A 20,400-nucleotide genomic window follows, 5' to 3' on the forward strand; every position below is an offset into this window, starting at 1 on the left:
TGGGACTGCCCATGCCAATGCAGATGGCCTTTCCAGGTTCTTCCACTTAGAAAATGAAGACTCTCTTGGGAAAGGTTAGTCTCATCCTCTTTCGTTTGGGGGGGGGGTTGTGTAAGGAAATGCCTCCTTGGCATGGTTGCCCCCTGACTTTTTGCCTTTGCTGATGCTATGTTTACAATTGAAAGTGTGCTGAGGCCTGCTAACCAGGCCCCAGCACCAGTGTTCTTTCCCTAACCTGTACTTTTGTATCCACAATTGGCAGACCCTGGCATCCAGATAAGTCCCTTGTAACTGGTACTTCTAGTACCAGGGGCCCTGATGCCCAGGAAGGTCTCTAAGGGCTGCAGCATGTCTTATGCCACCCTGGAGACCTCTCACTCAGCACAGACACACTGCTTGCCAGCTTGTGTGTGCTAGTGAGGACAAAACGAGTAAGTCGACATGGCACTCCCCTCAGGGTGCCATGCCAGCCTCTCACTGCCTATGCAGTATAGGTAAGACACCCCTCTAGCAGGCCTTACAGCCCTAAGGCAGGGTGCACTATACCATAGGTGAGGGTACCAGTGCATGAGCATGGTACCCCTACAGTGTCTAAACAAAACCTTAGACATTGTAAGTGCAGGGTAGCCATAAGAGTATATGGTCTGGGAGTTTGTCAAACACGAACTCCACAGCACCATAATGGCTACACTGAAAACTGGGAAGTTTGGTATCAAACTTCTCAGCACAATAAATGCACACTGATGCCAGTGTACATTTTATTGTAAAATACACCCCAGAGGGCACCTTAGAGGTGCCCCCTGAAACTTAACCGACTATCTGTGTAGGCTGACTAGTTTTAGCAGCCTGCCACAAACCGAGACATGTTGCTGGCCCCATGGGGAGAGTGCCTTTGTCACTCTGAGGCCAGTAACAAAGCCTGCACTGGGTGGAGATGCTAACACCTCCCCCAGGCAGGAATTGTCACACCTGGCGGTGAGCCTCAAAGGCTCACCTCCTTTGTGCCAACCCAGCAGGACACTCCAGCTAGTGGAGTTGCCCGCCCCCTCCGGCCAGGCCCCACTTTTGGCGGCAAGGCCGGAGAAAATAATGAGAAAAACAAGGAGGAGTCACTGGCCAGTCAGGACAGCCCCTAAGGTGTCCTGAGCTGAGGTGACTCTGACTTTTAGAAATCCTCCATCTTGCAGATGGAGGATTCCCCCAATAGGGTTAGGATTGTGACCCCCTCCCCTTGGGAGGAGGCACAAAGAGGGTGTACCCACCCTCAGGGCTAGTAGCCATTGGCTACTAACCCCCCAGACCTAAACACGCCCTTAAATTTAGTATTTAAGGGCTACCCTGAACCCTAGAAAATTAGATTCCTGCAACTACAAGAAGAAGGACTGCCTAGCTGAAAACCCCTGCAGAGGAAGACCAGAAGACGACAACTGCCTTGGCTCCAGAAACTCACCGGCCTGTCTCCTGCCTTCCAAAGATCCTGCTCCAGCGACGCCTTCCAAAGGGACCAGCGACCTCGACATCCTCTGAGGACTGCCCCTGCTTCGAAAAGACAAGAAACTCCCGAGGACAGCGGACCTGCTCCAAGAAAAGCTGCAACTTTGTTTCCAGCAGCTTTAAAGAACCCTGCAAGCTCCCCGCAAGAAGCGTGAGACTTGCAACACTGCACCCGGCGACCCCGACTCGGCTGGTGGCGATCCAACACCTCAGGAGGGACCCCAGGACTACTCTAAGACTGTGAGTACAAAAACCTGTCCCCCCTGAGCCCCCACAGCGCCGCCTGCAGAGGGAATCCCGAGGCTTCCCCTGACCGCGACTCTTTGAATCCTAAGTCCCGACACCTGGGAGAGACCCTGCACCCGCAGCCCCCAGGACCTGAAGGACCGGACTTTCACTGGAGGAGTGACCCCCAGGAGTCCCTCTCCCTTGATCAAGTGGAGGTTTCCCCGAGGAACCCCCCCCTTGCCTGCCTGCAGCGCTGAAGAGATCCCGAGATCTCTCATAGACTAACATTGCGAACCCGACGCTTGTTTCTACACTGCACCCGGCCGCCCCCGCGCTGCTGAGGGTGAAATTTCTGTGTGGACTTGGGTCCCCCCCGGTGCCCTACAAAACCCCCCTGGTCTGCCCTCCGAAGACGCGGGTACTTACCTGCAAGCAGACCGGAACCGGGGCACCCCCTTCTCTCCATTCTAGCCTATGTGTTTTGGGCACCACTTTGAACTCTGCACCTGACCGGCCCTGAGCTGCTGGTGTGGTGACTTTGGGGTTGCCCTGAACCCCCAACGGTGGGCTACCTTGGACCAAGAACTGAACCCTGTAAGTGTCTTACTTACCTGGTAAAACTAACAAATACTTACCTCCCCTAGGAACTGTGAAAATTGCACTAAGTGTCCACTTTTGAAACAGCTATTTGTCAATAACTTGAAAAGTATACATGCAATTTTTATGATTTAAAGTTCCTGAAGTACTTACCTGCAATACCTTTCGAATGAGATATTACATGTAGAATTTGAACCTGTGGTTCTTAAAATAAACTAAGAAAAGATATTTTTCTATACAAAAACCTATTGGCTGGATTTGTCTCTGAGTGTGTGTACCTCATTTATTGTCTATGTGTATGTACAACAAATGCTTAACACTACTCCTTGGATAAGCCTACTGCTCGACCACACTACCACAAAATAGAGCATTAGTATTATCTATTTTTACCACTATTTTACCTCTAAGGGGAACCCTTGGACTCTGTGCATGCTATTCCTTACTTTGAAATAGCACATACAGAGCCAACTTCCTACATTGGTGGATCAGCGGTGGGGTACAAGACTTTGCATTTGCTGGACTACTCAGCCAATACCTGATCACACGACAAATTCCAAAATTGTCATTAGAAATTGATTTTTGCAATTTGAAAAGTTTTCTAAATTCTTAAAAGACCTGCTAGGGCCTTGTGTTAGATCCTGTTTAGCATTTCTTTTAGAGTTTAAAAGTTTGTAAAAGTTTGAATTAGATTCTAGAACCAGTTGTAGATTCTTAAAAAGTATTCCAACTTTTAGAAGCAAAATGTCTAGCACAGATGTGACTGTGGTGGAACTCGACACCACACCTTACCTCCATCTTAAGATGAGGGAGCTAAGGTCACTCTGTAAAATAAAGAAAATAACAATGGGCCCCAAACCTACCAAAATACAGCTCCAGGAGCTTTTGGCAGAGTTTGAAAAGGCCAACCCCTCTGAGGGTGGCAACTCAGAGGAAGAGGATAGTGACTTGGAGGAAAATTCCCCCCTACCAGTCCTATCTAGGGAGAACAGGGTCCCTCAAACCCTGACTCCAAAAATAATAGTCAGAGATGCTGGTTCCCTCACAGGAGAGACCAACACCTCTGAAATCACTGAGGATAGCCCCAGTGAAGAGGACATCCAGTTAGCCAGGATGGCCAAAAGATTGGCTTTGGAAAGACAGATCCTAGCCATAGAGAGGGAAAGACAAGAGATGGGCCTAGGACCCATCAATGGTGGCAGCAACATAAATAGGGTCAGAGATTCTCCTGACATGTTGAAAATCCCTAAAGGGATTGTAACTAAATATGAAGATGGTGATGACATCACCAAATGGTTCACAGCTTTTGAGAGGGCTTGTGTAACCAGAAAAGTGAACAGATCTCACTGGGGTGCTCTCCTTTGGGAAATGTTCACAGGAAAGTGTAGGGATAGACTCCTCACACTCTCTGGACAAGATGCAGAATCTTATGACCTCATGAAGGGTACCCTGATTGAGGGCTTTGGATTCTCCACTGAGGAGTATAGGATTAGATTCAGGGGGGCTCAAAAATCCTCGAGCCAGACCTGGGTTGACTTTGTAGACTACTCAGTGAAAACACTAGATGGTTGGATTCAAGGCAGTGGTGTAAGTAATTATGATGGGCTGTACAATTTATTTGTGAAAGAACACCTATTGAGTAATTGTTTCAATGACAAACTGCATCAGCATCTGGTAGACCTAGGACCAATTTCTCCCCAAGAATTGGGAAAGAAGGCGGACCATTGGGTCAAGACAAGGGTGTCCAAGACTTCAACAGGGGGTGACCAAAAGAAAGGGGTCACAAAGACTCCCCAGGGGAAGGGTGATGAGACAACCAAAACTAAAAATAGTAAAGAGTCTTCTACAGGCCCCCAAAAACATGCACAGGAGGGTGGGCCCAGAGCCTCTTCACAAAACAATGGGTACAAGGGTAAAAACTTTGATCCCAAAAAGGCCTGGTGTCATAGCTGTAAACAGCATGGACACCAAACTGGAGACAAGGCCTGTCCCAAGAAAGGTTCCACTCCAAACTCCCATCCAGGTAACACTGGTATGGCTAGTCTCCAAGTGGGATCAACAGTGTGCCCAGAGCAAATCAGGGTCCACACTGAAGCTACTCTAGTTTCTGAGGGTGGGGTGGATTTAGCCACACTAGCTGTCTGGCCGCCTAACATGCAAAAATACAGACAGCAACTCTTAATTAATGGGACTAGAATAGAGGGCCTGAGGGATACAGGTGCCAGTGTCACCATGGTGACAGAGAAACTGGTTTCCCCTGGCCAATACCTGACTGGAAAAACTTACACAGTCACCAACGCTGACAATCAGAGAAAAGTACATCCCATGGCAATGGTTACTTTAGAATGGGGAGGGGTCAATGGCCTGAAACAGGTGGTGGTCTCCTCAAATATCCCAGTGGACTGTCTGCTTGGAAATGACCTGGAGTCCTCAGCATGGGCTGAGGTAGAACTAAAAACCCATGCAGCAATGCTGGGTATCCCTGAACTGGTGTGTGTGAAAACAAGAGCACAGTGCAAGGCACAGGGTGAACAAGTAGAGCTGGAGTCTGGAAGAATGGCCCAGCCTACCAAGAGAACAGGAAAGTCAGTTGGGAAACCAACTGCAACACAGCAAAAGAAAGGGAAACTCTCTTCTCAGGAAGAAGTTCTGCCCTCTGAGGGAACTGAGCCTTTGGGGCTTGAACCTTATCAGGTTGAGCTCTTAGGCCCAGGGGGACCCTCAAGGGAGGAGCTGTGTAAGGGACAAGAAACCTGTCCCTCTCTTGAAGGCCTTAGGCAGCAAGCTGCTGAAGAGTCCAAGGGCAAGAACAATGGAACACATAGGGTCTATTGGGAAGATGGACTCCTGTACACTGAGGCCAGAGACCCCAAACCTGGTGCCACTAGGAGAGTGGTAGTGCCTCAGCTGTTCAGAGGATTCATCCTAACATTGGCCCATGACATTCCCCTTGCTGGACATTTGGGACAAACCAAGACGTGGGAGAGGTTAGTCAACCACTTCTACTGGCCCAATATGTCCAACATGGTTAAGGAGTTTTGCCTCTCCTGCCCCACCTGTCAAGCCAGTGGTAAGACAGGTGGGCACCCAAAGGCCCCCCTCATTCCACTTCCAGTGGTGGGGGTCCCCTTTGAAAGAGTGGGTGTGGACATAGTTGGTCCACTGGAACCTCCCACAGCCTCAGGAAATATGTATATCCTGGTAGTAGTGGATCATGCTACCAGGTATCCTGAAGCTATTCCCCTTAGGTCGACTACTGCCCCTGCAGTAGCCAAGGCCCTCATTGGTATCTTTACCAGAGTGGGTTTCCCTAAGGAGGTGGTGTCTGACAGAGGTACCAACTTCATGTCAGCATACCTAAAGCACATGTGGAATGAGTGTGGGGTGACTTATAAATTCACTACACCATACCATCCACAAACTAATGGCTTAGTTGAGAGATTCAACAAGACATTAAAGGGCATGATCATGGGGCTCCCAGAAAAACTCAAAAGGAGATGGGATGTCCTCTTGCCATGTCTGCTTTTCGCTTACAGAGAGGTGCCACAGAAGGGAGTAGGATTCTCACCCTTTGAACTTCTGTTTGGTCATCCTGTAAGGGGACCACTTGCTCTTGTTAAAGAAGGCTGGGAGAGACCTCTCCATGAGCCTAAACAAGACATAGTGGACTATGTACTTGGCCTTTGCTCTAGAATGGCAGAGTACATGGAAAAGGCAACCAAAAACCTTGAGGCCAGCCAACAGCTCCAGAAGTTTTGGTATGACCAAAAGGCTGCACTGGTTGAGTTCCAACCAGGGCAGAAAGTCTGGGTTCTGGAGCCTGTGGCTCCCAGGGCACTCCAGGACAAATGGAGTGGCCCTTACCCAGTACTAGAAAGGAAGAGTCAGGTCACCTACCTGGTGGACCTGGGCACAAGCAGGAGCCCCAAGAGGGTGATCCATGTGAACCGCCTTAAGCTCTTCCATGACAGGGCTGATGTGAATCTGTTGATGGTAACAGATGAGGATCAGGAGGCAGAGAGTGAACCTCTCCCTGATCTTCTGTCATCAGACCCAAAAGATGGCACAGTAGATGGAGTGATCTACTCAGACACCCTCTCTGGCCAACAGCAAGCTGATTGTAGGAGAGTCCTACAACAGTTTCCTGAACTCTTCTCCTTAACCCCTGGTCAGACACACCTGTGTACCCATGATGTGGACACAGGAGACAGCATGCCTGTCAAAAACAAAATCTTTAGACAGTCTGACCATGTTAAGGAAAGCATCAAGGTGGAAGTCCACAAGATGCTGGAATTGGGAGTAATTGAGCGCTCTGACAGCCCCTGGGCTAGCCCAGTGGTCTTAGTCCCCAAACCTCACACCAAAGATGGAAAGAAAGAGATGAGGTTTTGTGTGGACTACAGAGGACTCAATTCTGTCACCAAGACAGATGCTCATCCAATTCCAAGAGCTGATGAGCTCATAGATAAATTAGGTGCTGCCAAATTCTTAAGTACCTTTGACTTGACAGCAGGGTACTGGCAAATAAAAATGGCACCTGGAGCAAAAGAGAAAACAGCATTCTCCACACCTGATGGGCATTATCAGTTTACTGTTATGCCCTTTGGTTTAAAGAATGCCCCTGCCACCTTCCAAAGGTTGGTGAATCAAGTCCTTGCTGGCTTGGAGTCCTTTAGCACAGCTTATCTTGATGATATTGCTGTCTTTAGCTCCACCTGGCAGGATCACCTGGTCCACCTGAAGAAGGTTTTGAAGGCTCTGCAATCTGCAGGCCTCTCTATCAAGGCATCCAAATGCCAGATAGGGCAGGGAACTGTGGTTTACTTGGGCCACCTTGTAGGTGGAGGCCAAGTTCAGCCACTCCAACCCAAGATCCAGACTATTCTCGACTGGGTAGCTCCAAAAACCCAGACTCAAGTCAGGGCATTCCTTGGCTTGACTGGGTATTACAGGAGGTTTGTGAAGGGATATGGATCCATTGTGACAGCCCTCACTGAACTCACCTCCAAGAAAATGCCCAAGAAAGTGAACTGGACTGTGGAATGCCAACAGGCCTTTGACACCCTGAAACAAGCAATGTGCTCAGCACCAGTTCTAAAAGCTCCAGATTATTCTAAGCAGTTCATTGTGCAGACTGATGCCTCTGAACATGGGATAGGGGCAGTTTTGTCCCAAACAAATGATGATGGCCTTGACCAGCCTGTTGCTTTCATTAGCAGGAGGTTACTCCCCAGGGAGCAGCGTTGGAGTGCCATTGAGAGGGAGGCCTTTGCTGTGGTTTGGTCCCTGAAGAAGCTGAGACCATACCTCTTTGGGACTCACTTCCTAGTTCAAACTGACCACAGACCTCTCAAATGGCTGATGCAAATGAAAGGTGAAAATCCTAAACTGTTGAGGTGGTCCATCTCCCTACAGGGAATGGACTTTATAGTGGAACACAGACCTGGGACTGCCCATGCCAATGCAGATGGCCTTTCCAGGTTCTTCCACTTAGAAAATGAAGACTCTCTTGGGAAAGGTTAGTCTCATCCTCTTTCGTTTGGGGGGGGGGGGTTGTGTAAGGAAATGCCTCCTTGGCATGGTTGCCCCCTGACTTTTTGCCTTTGCTGATGCTATGTTTACAATTGAAAGTGTGCTGAGGCCTGCTAACCAGGCCCCAGCACCAGTGTTCTTTCCCTAACCTGTACTTTTGTATCCACAATTGGCAGACCCTGGCATCCAGATAAGTCCCTTGTAACTGGTACTTCTAGTACCAGGGGCCCTGATGCCCAGGAAGGTCTCTAAGGGCTGCAGCATGTCTTATGCCACCCTGGAGACCTCTCACTCAGCACAGACACACTGCTTGCCAGCTTGTGTGTGCTAGTGAGGACAAAACGAGTAAGTCGACATGGCACTCCCCTCAGGGTGCCATGCCAGCCTCTCACTGCCTATGCAGTATAGGTAAGACACCCCTCTAGCAGGCCTTACAGCCCTAAGGCAGGGTGCACTATACCATAGGTGAGGGTACCAGTGCATGAGCATGGTACCCCTACAGTGTCTAAACAAAACCTTAGACATTGTAAGTGCAGGGTAGCCATAAGAGTATATGGTCTGGGAGTTTGTCAAACACGAACTCCACAGCACCATAATGGCTACACTGAAAACTGGGAAGTTTGGTATCAAACTTCTCAGCACAATAAATGCACACTGATGCCAGTGTACATTTTATTGTAAAATACACCCCAGAGGGCACCTTAGAGGTGCCCCCTGAAACTTAACCGACTATCTGTGTAGGCTGACTAGTTTTAGCAGCCTGCCACAAACCGAGACATGTTGCTGGCCCCATGGGGAGAGTGCCTTTGTCACTCTGAGGCCAGTAACAAAGCCTGCACTGGGTGGAGATGCTAACACCTCCCCCAGGCAGGAATTGTCACACCTGGCGGTGAGCCTCAAAGGCTCACCTCCTTTGTGCCAACCCAGCAGGACACTCCAGCTAGTGGAGTTGCCCGCCCCCTCCGGCCAGGCCCCACTTTTGGCGGCAAGGCCGGAGAAAATAATGAGAAAAACAAGGAGGAGTCACTGGCCAGTCAGGACAGCCCCTAAGGTGTCCTGAGCTGAGGTGACTCTGACTTTTAGAAATCCTCCATCTTGCAGATGGAGGATTCCCCCAATAGGGTTAGGATTGTGACCCCCTCCCCTTGGGAGGAGGCACAAAGAGGGTGTACCCACCCTCAGGGCTAGTAGCCATTGGCTACTAACCCCCCAGACCTAAACACGCCCTTAAATTTAGTATTTAAGGGCTACCCTGAACCCTAGAAAATTAGATTCCTGCAACTACAAGAAGAAGGACTGCCTAGCTGAAAACCCCTGCAGAGGAAGACCAGAAGACGACAACTGCCTTGGCTCCAGAAACTCACCGGCCTGTCTCCTGCCTTCCAAAGATCCTGCTCCAGCGACGCCTTCCAAAGGGACCAGCGACCTCGACATCCTCTGAGGACTGCCCCTGCTTCGAAAAGACAAGAAACTCCCGAGGACAGCGGACCTGCTCCAAGAAAAGCTGCAACTTTGTTTCCAGCAGCTTTAAAGAACCCTGCAAGCTCCCCGCAAGAAGCGTGAGACTTGCAACACTGCACCCGGCGACCCCGACTCGGCTGGTGGCGATCCAACACCTCAGGAGGGACCCCAGGACTACTCTAAGACTGTGAGTACAAAAACCTGTCCCCCCTGAGCCCCCACAGCGCCGCCTGCAGAGGGAATCCCGAGGCTTCCCCTGACCGCGACTCTTTGAATCCTAAGTCCCGACACCTGGGAGAGACCCTGCACCCGCAGCCCCCAGGACCTGAAGGACCGGACTTTCACTGGAGGAGTGACCCCCAGGAGTCCCTCTCCCTTGATCAAGTGGAGGTTTCCCCGAGGAACCCCCCCCTTGCCTGCCTGCAGCGCTGAAGAGATCCCGAGATCTCTCATAGACTAACATTGCGAACCCGACGCTTGTTTCTACACTGCACCCGGCCGCCCCCGCGCTGCTGAGGGTGAAATTTCTGTGTGGACTTGGGTCCCCCCCGGTGCCCTACAAAACCCCCCTGGTCTTCCCTCCGAAGACGCGGGTACTTACCTGCAAGCAGACCGGAACCGGGGCACCCCCTTCTCTCCATTCTAGCCTATGTGTTTTGGGCACCACTTTGAACTCTGCACCTGACCGGCCCTGAGCTGCTGGTGTGGTGACTTTGGGGTTGCCCTGAACCCCCAACGGTGGGCTACCTTGGACCAAGAACTGAACCCTGTAAGTGTCTTACTTACCTGGTAAAACTAACAAATACTTACCTCCCCTAGGAACTGTGAAAATTGCACTAAGTGTCCACTTTTGAAACAGCTATTTGTCAATAACTTGAAAAGTATACATGCAATTTTTATGATTTAAAGTTCCTGAAGTACTTACCTGCAATACCTTTCGAATGAGATATTACATGTAGAATTTGAACCTGTGGTTCTTAAAATAAACTAAGAAAAGATATTTTTCTATACAAAAACCTATTGGCTGGATTTGTCTCTGAGTGTGTGTACCTCATTTATTGTCTATGTGTATGTACAACAAATGCTTAACACTACTCCTTGGATAAGCCTACTGCTCGACCACACTACCACAAAATAGAGCATTAGTATTATCTATTTTTACCACTATTTTACCTCTAAGGGGAACCCTTGGACTCTGTGCATGCTATTCCTTACTTTGAAATAGCACATACAGAGCCAACTTCCTACAACTGGGTAATGTTTTTCATCTAATGGTGGCAGGAGGTCTCTTGTCTGTGTTGCAACATTTCTTTTCTTTGTATCAGTTGTTAGAAATTTAATTATATATGTCTATTTTGCAGTATTATAGATTGCTCTCTCGTTCAATCAAGGCTGCTGGGTTATTACATGTTTTAATACCAGTCATGCAAGTTACAATGTCCTGAATGTTACGAGTGATGCCTTAAATCACAGGCCCTCGGACCTCTTGTACCATATGCTAGGGACTTAAGTAAGTTGAGCTATGCCAATTGGGTATAAGCAAATCAACCATATATATGAGTCAAAAAACATGTATTGAGTCCTGGTTAGCATGGCTGAGGGCATTTCAGAGCCTTTACACCAGTGCCTTGTAAACAAAATAGGGGCAAAAGGTGGGGCAACACCTGCAAAAAGCCGGTTTCCTCACACTGATTTATTTTATTTCAGAATACTAACTGGTACTCATGAAACACATTTAAGAACACTGTGACTGAAGGGATTAGTTGAAAGAACAATACATTATATACATTCAGTTTACTTATCCTCTTGGGCTCTATGAACAAATCAAGAAGACCTACCTTTGGCAAGCCAGCAACTTTTGTTTTTATCATTCATTTTTTTTTTTTCAAAATCATTGCAATATAAATAAATGCGCAGAAAAAAACAAAAAATAATACAAAAACTAAAAACTCGAACTGTCTAACGGTGACCTAGGTTTCCCAAACAAATTAAGTAAAAAAATGCCATCTGAAAACTCTTTTTGATTAAAATGGATTTTAAAAATATTGAACTGAAAGCAGAGGTTGGCAAATCAGCCTTGCCACTGAAGTGGACTAAATTCTAAGTGAATGTGCTCAACAGCAAAATGGCCAACCAACCCATTGCTCCACGCTGTACTTCGAAGAAAAATGAATGACATTTTAAAAAAACAATGGATGGGTCAGGCCTAAAAACAAAAAAAACAATTTTTATTTAAAAAGCATCTTTCAGTGTTACCAACTACATCAAGATATAGCTGTGTTTGGGTTACTTCACTTCTTAATGCCATTTCTTCATCCCCCATAAAAAAGGTGAAGATCACTTACTATACTGCCCACTGCTAGTTTGATATATAGGAGTAGGCACAGTTACAGTTGTGATGGCAGGAGCTGATGCTTCCTCTTCTGATTTTTCTTCTTCAATTCTTGGCACTCCTGGAACATCTGAAGATAGGTCATTCAAGATTTTTCTGAGAAGTGAATGAAGTAGAAATTTTGAGACTTGACATAACAAAAGGGTGATCATCATAGTGGTTAACTGGAACATTAAGTTAACACTAGGTGAATTTATACATTTGAATTAAAAGAAATATTAGGACTGGCACAGAAGTTAGTTTATTACAAATAAAACATTTCTCTAAAGATATAATTTTTGACAAGCCATATTGTCAATGACAAAATTAGATTGATGAATGTTTTAAAGAAAGAAAAGGGTAGTATTAGGACAGGAGTGAAGAATATTGGGTAATTCATATATGACCGTTGCCTGATCTTTAGCTGGAGATATTATAACATTTTAAAGACAGTTTTCTTGTATTTTTCAGTTTATGAAAAATGTGTGTATAAATTAATGAATTGGTCCTGAAGAAGGTGGGGTGAACCAACTGATAGTTTTATATTACAGTTCTATGAGAAATATATTTTTATTGTGATAATAATGATGTTTTATTGTAAAGGATAAAAAAAATGTAATTATATGTCAAAATGTTTTGAAGTATTATATACTGAAGAGATGTATGGTGTATTCATTTGAATTTTTATATAAAAATAAAAATGCAAGAAATAACAAGAAAAACAATGAGTATAGTATTGTCGTAAAAGAGTAATGTTTTGATCACAGAGAGATTGAGAAACGGTCTATAGCTAAATGTTTTTAATTTCTTATATATATATTTTTGAATTTTATATTTTTTTTGCATTGCGTGCCAGCAATATTACGTACAAATATAATTTGAGGTTTAGGACTGAATATACACCCAAAGGGAGTTCTGGTATGCACTTTTAACCCTGTCCCTTTGGAGGTGAGAGGGGTACCTCTGACTTGTTTCAGATTCCTAGACACTGCCTACACTTCACTGATAGGGGATACCTGGACCTGGCTTAAGGTGATAACACCATAGTTGCTTACCACACACCTGGCCAGCTTCCGACACCAGCTATAAAAAGGCGGCACATCCTGCAGGACCAGCAACCTCTACAAATCCCCAGAGGACTGCCCGCCCAGCAGAGGACCAAGAATTCTTGAGGACAGCGGCCATGTCCAGAAGAGACCCTACTAAAGGACTCCAGACCCATCCTGGATCTGCGAGCCCTGTCCACTTTGCACCTGACGCCCACGGCCCGAGTCCAGTTGGCCCACAAGTCCAGAGAAGGTTTCCTCGAGTCCACTGTGGGTTGATCTGTCCTGCCCAAAACGACACCGCCTGCAGCTTCAATCGAGAGGAGCCACCCTCCCCCCCCCAACCGTAACCAGATCTGACAAGATTCCAGACGCCCAAAGATATCCCTGGCCTTGGGTAATCTAACAAACAATCCAGTAACGTCCAGCAGGCGCCTCTCCTACTTGTCAAGCCTTTGGTTTTCCGGAGTTGGCCCTCCGGGCCCAGCCTGCAGCATCTTTGTGTCCTCGGGGGTCACCCCATTGAAAAGCATTGGACATATGGGGCTGTGTTTGCACCCTCCTGCACCCGGCCACCCCTGTGCCACTGAGGGTGTGTGTTTGGTGTTCACCTGTGCCCTCCCCACCTTCCCCCACCAGTGTTGACCTAAACCCCTCAAGGCCCGTGTCCTGAAACCATTGGTATTTATCTGCAATCTGTTTTCTACCGAGCACCCCCAGTCCTCAGAGGAATCCATTGAAAACCAGACGCCAACTTTGTTCTCTGCACCCAAGAGGCCTAGTGTTGCACTTTTGGAGTCAAATTGAACTCTGACCTGTGGACATCCGAACCCCCAAAGACTTGGATCGTACGTCGGGTACTTACCAGTTAAATGTGTTAACACTTTTCCTTCCCTAGGACTGCATTGATTCCTATGAAAAATTGCACTGTCAACTTTCAAAACGGAAAAGTGTTACTTACTTGTAAACTGCCTAATCTGCAAAACCTAAACAAAGTACATTTGATACATATGCCTGACACCTACTTAAAACTGTACTTAGCTGCAACAAAGACCTTTTGGTTCTAGTAATAAAGTAACAAAATATATTTTTTCTACATAAAAACATTGGCCTGCTGTTAGTCATTGGGTGTGTGCCTCATTTCTTGACTATGTGTACAACAAATGCTTTGCACTACCCTCTGATTACCCTAGCTGCCCGACCACACTACCGCAGAAGGAAGCATTATTATTACCTACTTTAGCCTCTGGGGAACCCCGGCACTATACCTCATCGACAGAGCCAGCTTCATACAGGCGTTATTCTCAGAAGATGACAACTATCTTGTTCTAAACACTACAAAGCAACACTGTTTATTATGCCCCCATGCAATAAATAAATTAAATAAGAAACAATCTGCCCCGCTCCAATAAAAAAATAAAAACAAACATCTGCCCCACTCCAATAAAAATAAAATAAACATCTGCCCCACTCCAATAAAAATAAAATAAACATCTGCCCCGCTCCAATAAAAATAAAATAAACATCTGCCCCGCTCCAATAAAAAATAAAAAACACATCTGCCCCGCTCCAATAAAAAAAAAAAAAAACACATCTGCCCCGCTCCAAAAAAAAAAAAAAAAAAAAAAAAAAAAAAATCATCTGCCCCAATTCAATAAAAAAATACAAAATGAACACCTGGCCCCTTCCAATCCAAAACCACCTGGCCCCCTCCAATCCAAAACCACCTGGCCCCCTCCAATCCAAAACCACCTGGCCCACTCCAATCCAAAACCACCTGGCCCACTCCAATCCAAAACCACCTGGCCCACTCCAATCTGCCCCGCTCCAATCTGGCACACTCCGATCCACAAAAATCTGCCCCACTCAAATCCAAAACAATCTGCCCCATCCCAATCCAAAACAATCTGCCCCTCTCCAATCTGCCTACCTCCAACCTGTACCACCCCAATCCAAAACAATCCGCCCCAATCCAAAACAATCCGCCCCACCCCAATCCAAAACAATCCGCCCCACCCCAATCCAAAACAATCCGCCCCACCCCAATCCAAAACAATCCGCCCCACCCCAATCCAAAACAATCCGCCCCACCCCAATCCAAAACAATCCGCCCCACCCCAATCCAAAACAATCCGCCCCACCCCAATCCAAAACAATCCGCCCCACCCCAATCCAAAACAATCCGCCCCACCCCAATCCAAAACAATCCGCCCCACCCCAATCCAAAACAATCCGCCCCACTCCAATCCAAAACAATCCGCCCCACTCCAATCCAAAACAATCCGCCCCACTCCAATCCAAAACAATCCGCCCCACTCCAATCCAAAACAATCTGCCCCACTCCAATCCAAAATATTCTGCCCCACTCAATCCAAAACAATCTACCCTAATCCAATCCAAAACAATCTGCCCCACCCCAATCCAAGAGAGCCTGCCCCATGGCAAACACAAAACAGTCTGCCCCATTTTAATCCAAAACAATTTCCCCCATTCCAATCCAAAGCAACTCACACCAATCCAATCCAAAATAATCTACCACACTCCAATCTGCCCCACTCCAATCCAGGCCACTTCACCACAATCCACTGCACCCATATCCAGTCCACCACACTCATCCCATTTCACCCCCACTCCAATTCACCTCACAGAAATCCAATCCACCCCGCTCCAGTCTAATCCACCCACCCCAGTCCAATCCACCGAACCCAGTCCAGTCGAATCCACCCCACACCAATCCAATCCATTCCATTCCATCCCATTCCAATCAATCCCACTCCAATTCAATCCACTGCAACCCAGTTCACCCCACTCCAATCCATCCCACTCAATTCACCCTAATCCACCCCATCCCATGCCATTCCAATTCAAAACACTCCAATCCACGCCAGTCCACCCCATTCCAAAAAATTCCACCAAACTCCAAAAAGTCCACCTCACTCCAATCCAATCCACTCCACACCAATCCAATCCAATCCAATCCAATCCAATCCATCCCACATCAATCCAATTTATTCCAATCCACCCTAATCCAATCCACCTCACTCGAATCAAATCCATCTGACTACTATCCAAATTACCCCACTGCAATCTAATCTACCCCACATCAATCCAATTCAACCCACATTAATACTAAAACCCCAATCTACCCTACTCCACCCCACGTCCTGCCACCCCAATCTACCTCATTCCAATCCAAATCACCCCACTGCAGTTCAATCCACCCCACTGCAATCCACCCCCAATCCACTCCACATGCTTTAATCCAATCCATCCGGCCCACCTCAATCCACTCCAACCAAATCCAATCCACCCCACTGCAATCAATCCAATCCAATCCAATCCACCCCAGTCCACCCTACTCTAGTCCAATCCAGCCCACTCCAGTCCAATCCAATCCATCCCACTCCAGTTCAGTCTAGTGCCACCCACTCCAGTTCAATCTAATCCACCCTACTCCGAACCACCCCACCCCATTCCAATCCACCCCACCTTAGAGGCCTAGATCCGCATCTGGTGGCACGGAAAGAACGGAACAGACTTCAACGCGCAGGAGTATATGCCTATACAGGCTCTGCACATTATTTCCAGAATGGTGTTAGTGTAGTGTTGAATTGCGCCACCTACCAGCATGCAGAGGTACTGCTGAAAAGTTTCCAGATTCAGTCTGATGCCTGGAGAGTATTCAGAAGATGAGGAATCTGTGACTACAAATTTCTATCACAGAAACTCTTGTTGTAGCTGGGGAGGACTGAATTACACACACCTGCGGGATGCCTGCTTTGCATATTTACACACCCTAAGCATAAGAAAGTGAGTAATGTACTTGTTGATGTGGAGACTTTTTGATAGCCAAAAGGGCATTGGTCTGCAAGTTCCCTGTGATGCAGTTGCTGTGCTGGTATGCCAGTGGACACAATGGCAAAAAAAAAACATGCAGGCAGAGAATATTGTTCTACATACAGAAAAAAGCAGGAGCGTACACAAGTGAGCTACAGCACTCAAATGGGACGACGTGATGCCGGTATCCTGCAGGTCTCATATTTGACTGTGCACCGTCTAGTCCAGATAATACACACCAGGGATGGGTAGTTTTCTGAGGAAAGTAGAATTCTCAAGCTTTCTCACTGACTCATACACGGATGAGACTTGTGCCTAGGAACAACAGGCCTCAGGGGGTGACTTCCTAGGAGAAACTAATGCCACATTTTGTTCCCATTCACAACAAATCCCTGTACCAGATGAATTACAAATCCACAAAGCTCATGTACTCATGGGGTAGTACGCAGTAGCCAGTGTTGTGTTTTTCCATGGACTCACAAACCTATAAATTACTGTTCTAATTGGTTCTTACAGGTTTTATGGCCTGGTTATTCAGTTTGAAAACACACACTACGCACAACAATGAAGTTAGTCACATTGGATATATAAGGCTGGCCCTTGTGGTGTAAAACCTGCATAACAAACCTGCATAACAATCAACACTGTGGAAATGTAAACTGACTAACTATGCACTGTGCTATCTGTGTGATCACAGACATTATTCAACAACTTAACTGAGTTCTTCTTACTTTTCATTCTCTTATCACTAAATAAATAATGCAGCTTACACTGAGAAATTTAAATGTTGGATACCGGCACTGTTGTATTGTTGTTTTATACTGTACTGATCTGAAACACTGAATAAAAGAATTGCACTAAAGATAAAACAATACATAACAGTAAAGACGGAGAGGCAAACTGCAACCGCCTCTCTAATAAATGATATTCTGCTGTGCTATTGCAGTTCCACGCTAATTCATAATCCAAGTATGACTGGTAAACATGCTCTTGTTACTGGAGACAGAACAATCAAAATCACAATAAAAGAGGACAAAGATCAAAAGCAAACCCGGTTTCTCTAACCTGATGTATAATTTTAACCAAACAAATCTATTTTCCATTGTTCCAAAGCAGAGCCCTATAATAGAGTAATTAAAGCGTCAAGATACTATTTCTAATTTGAAACTTCACATCAGACAGCTTCTGCATTTCTATTTCAGCATAACTGATGGATCCAGTTGTATGGCCCTCTTTTGCAAACTATATAGAAAAGATCAGGGATAACCTACTGCTGCACTATGCAGGTGTCAATGTATGTATGGAATGTTTTAGGAACCTAATTAAAAAAAAAAAAACTAGTGGCAAAAGCATTTTCAAGTGTACATTAAACTTAACACGTGAGGTGTAGGGGCTTTATTCTTCTAAGTGTCTGGAGTTTTCATATTCATAGAGTTGGAAAGGCCTGAGTTCTATCTATGGTAAGATTACTGGGCGTTATTTCATGGTTCCCCATTAGTAAAATGGCCAGTGGGGATAGCCAGCTTTCAAAGATTTTAATGAATAAATTGCAGTACTTTAAATGTAGATATGAGTGTAATTTAATAAAACTGCAGTGATTAGTACCACTAATTGTTCTCCCTTGCTGATATGCTGTATGCAGGGGTGTGGACTTTTTACAATAATCTACTTGCCTAGGGAAAAAATGCCATTGAGATCTACATGTCCTATTAAAATCCTCTTGTCCACCTACTAGCTACATCAATTATAACGGCTGACAGAGAAACATTCAATATATTGTTATCTTGTTTTATTAAACTCAATAAACAATTCAATGCTTTGTAATAATGCTAAAGAAAAAACTTGAAAAGCGCTATTATCCTTAATATCCAAACTTTAGAAACTGTATAGGAAATACAACAATAAATGATCTTGCATGGCATGTTGCTCATAAACTCATATTGATAATATTTCTATATTTATGATGGATGTGGCCTTTTACGTCCGCACACATGCTTTGTACCTCCTGTTGCAAGCCAGAGATCAAAAGCTCTACTGGGATCATATTCCTTAAAATCGGTCCTTCCATCTTGAGAAGCATTAGGTATTGGAGAACATCTTGATCTAAACGTGTTCTTGGTGGGTTCTTAATGAAATTCATTGCAAAAAAGCATACGCTCAGCTCCTGCTCTACATACACAGACATGTGAACATCTTCTCCACAAGTTTTGATATATTGGTCAATGTGGAAGGCGCTGTTGCTAGTGGGGTGGAGAATGCAGGCAATACAGGAATGCCTTTGGTCTGAAAGCTTTTCATCTGGGTTTCAAGTCCACAGAACTCCTCTAAAATTGCCAACCTCTCGTCTGTGGTGAAAAGTACCCTCAAAATGTTGAACAACTGCCTCAATATCAGAGAGCCCATATTTATGGAGTTCCTCTCTTCTTTCTGGCACCAGTGTATTATCAAATGCCTGAAATTCTTGAACTGGCATGAAATTAAAATTTGCAAACCGCTCAATGTACTGAACCACACTGTCATGTCACTTTGGATTGTTGTTGCTGTTGGGCAGTGTCCTAGTAACTTTATTTCTCAGCAATCAGTATGAATGTTTCCAAATGTATTTTCATCTGGATGGTACTGTTTTAAAGCTGCTGCATATATTCACCCAAATTATTCTTTAGCCCTACTAGGGTCAATGCACACCTCTACAGCAGGTGGAACATGCAATAAAAGCAGTTAATTAGATTGATAGAATTCTGAAAGCTGAGACACTGGCTTCAGAACATCTCTCAGACTGTAAAGGCTGTTTATAAATGTGAAGCTAGTTATAATTGAGAGGTACTTTTTCGCCTTAGCGGCAATCACCACTCCCAACTGCAACCTGTCCCAGGTGTGGAGCCACTGTGCAGGTTTTGTTGCAAAGCTGTCAAAGACCTGGTTTTGTTGGATCCCATCAAACCTGTTTAATATCAGTGAAATGGACAACGTTTTCATCAATTATTCATGACATTTCTTTGGCATCTCTTCGCCTCTTAGGACTATACCAGTAAAATTTTAAAATCCACTTCAAAGTTGGTTTAAACTAACAGAGGGATTTAATTTTACAGCGTCTAGAATTCCAAGCTGATGCTTGGGAGCTACATAGTGGAACAGCGGAAGAAAAGGAATATCTTTCTTTAGGAGTCCAGCAACCCCTCTCCTTAGATCCCATCATAACTGCAGCACCATCGAAATTGACAGCTATTAATCAAGGGCCTGGATGTTCTGTAGACCTCATACCTACTAAATCCAAAGATAAGCTTTTGATTCCTTTAACTATACTATCCAGAACACCTTGAGCATGAGCATGTTCGAGTGGAACAAGATCTGCAAAGAGTGTAGAGTTTCCCACCACTGACTACTCTCACCAGCAGTTTCCAGCTCAATGATGGCACTTTCTGTGCTTCAGTCAGCAATAATGCAGATGAAGCGAGAATTTTAAACCATTTGTCTGATGTCCTTTCGAAGTAGGTCTGTATCACATCTTATGTAATGAGACTTTTTTTTAAGTCTGTATACTTTTCTCTTATATCCACACCTACTCTGTTCATAGACTTACTTAGAGTTTCCTTGGCTGAGAATGGCTTATCTTGTTTTGCAATTAGGTAAGCACAAGATGGTCAATTTATTTATTTCTCTCTCCTTCACTTTGTGCAGTGCTTGCATGATGAGGTACTGCTCTGTAGGGACACTGGAATTTGAGGTACTCGCTGTAAGAGTCTGAGACTACAAGGCAGTGTCTTTCATTTCCTGGAGGTGCCATGAAACACATCATATGTGCCTTATTAGTTTCATGAGCTCTGACTGGTGCAATGT

The 20,400-nt window shown here is 45.7% G+C and overlaps 1 protein-coding gene across 4 annotated transcripts in view; it reads right to left on the reverse strand.

Annotated features, from left to right (window-relative positions):
• The window catches only part of CREB1 (cAMP responsive element binding protein 1), a 342,075-nt gene that overhangs the window by 175,829 nt on the left and 145,846 nt on the right, over window positions 1-20,400 (reverse strand). For all 4 annotated transcript variants that reach the window (XM_069225968.1, XM_069225967.1, XM_069225970.1 and 1 more), the window contains one exon: window positions 11,655-11,797. In XM_069225968.1, coding sequence (XP_069082069.1) covers window positions 11,655-11,797 — 143 coding nt within the window. The remainder of the gene's footprint in view (window positions 1-11,654; window positions 11,798-20,400) is intronic.

The sequence above is a fragment of the Pleurodeles waltl genome, chromosome 3_1, assembly GCF_031143425.1.
Source record: "Pleurodeles waltl isolate 20211129_DDA chromosome 3_1, aPleWal1.hap1.20221129, whole genome shotgun sequence".
Lineage (NCBI taxonomy): Eukaryota > Metazoa > Chordata > Amphibia > Caudata > Salamandridae > Pleurodeles > Pleurodeles waltl.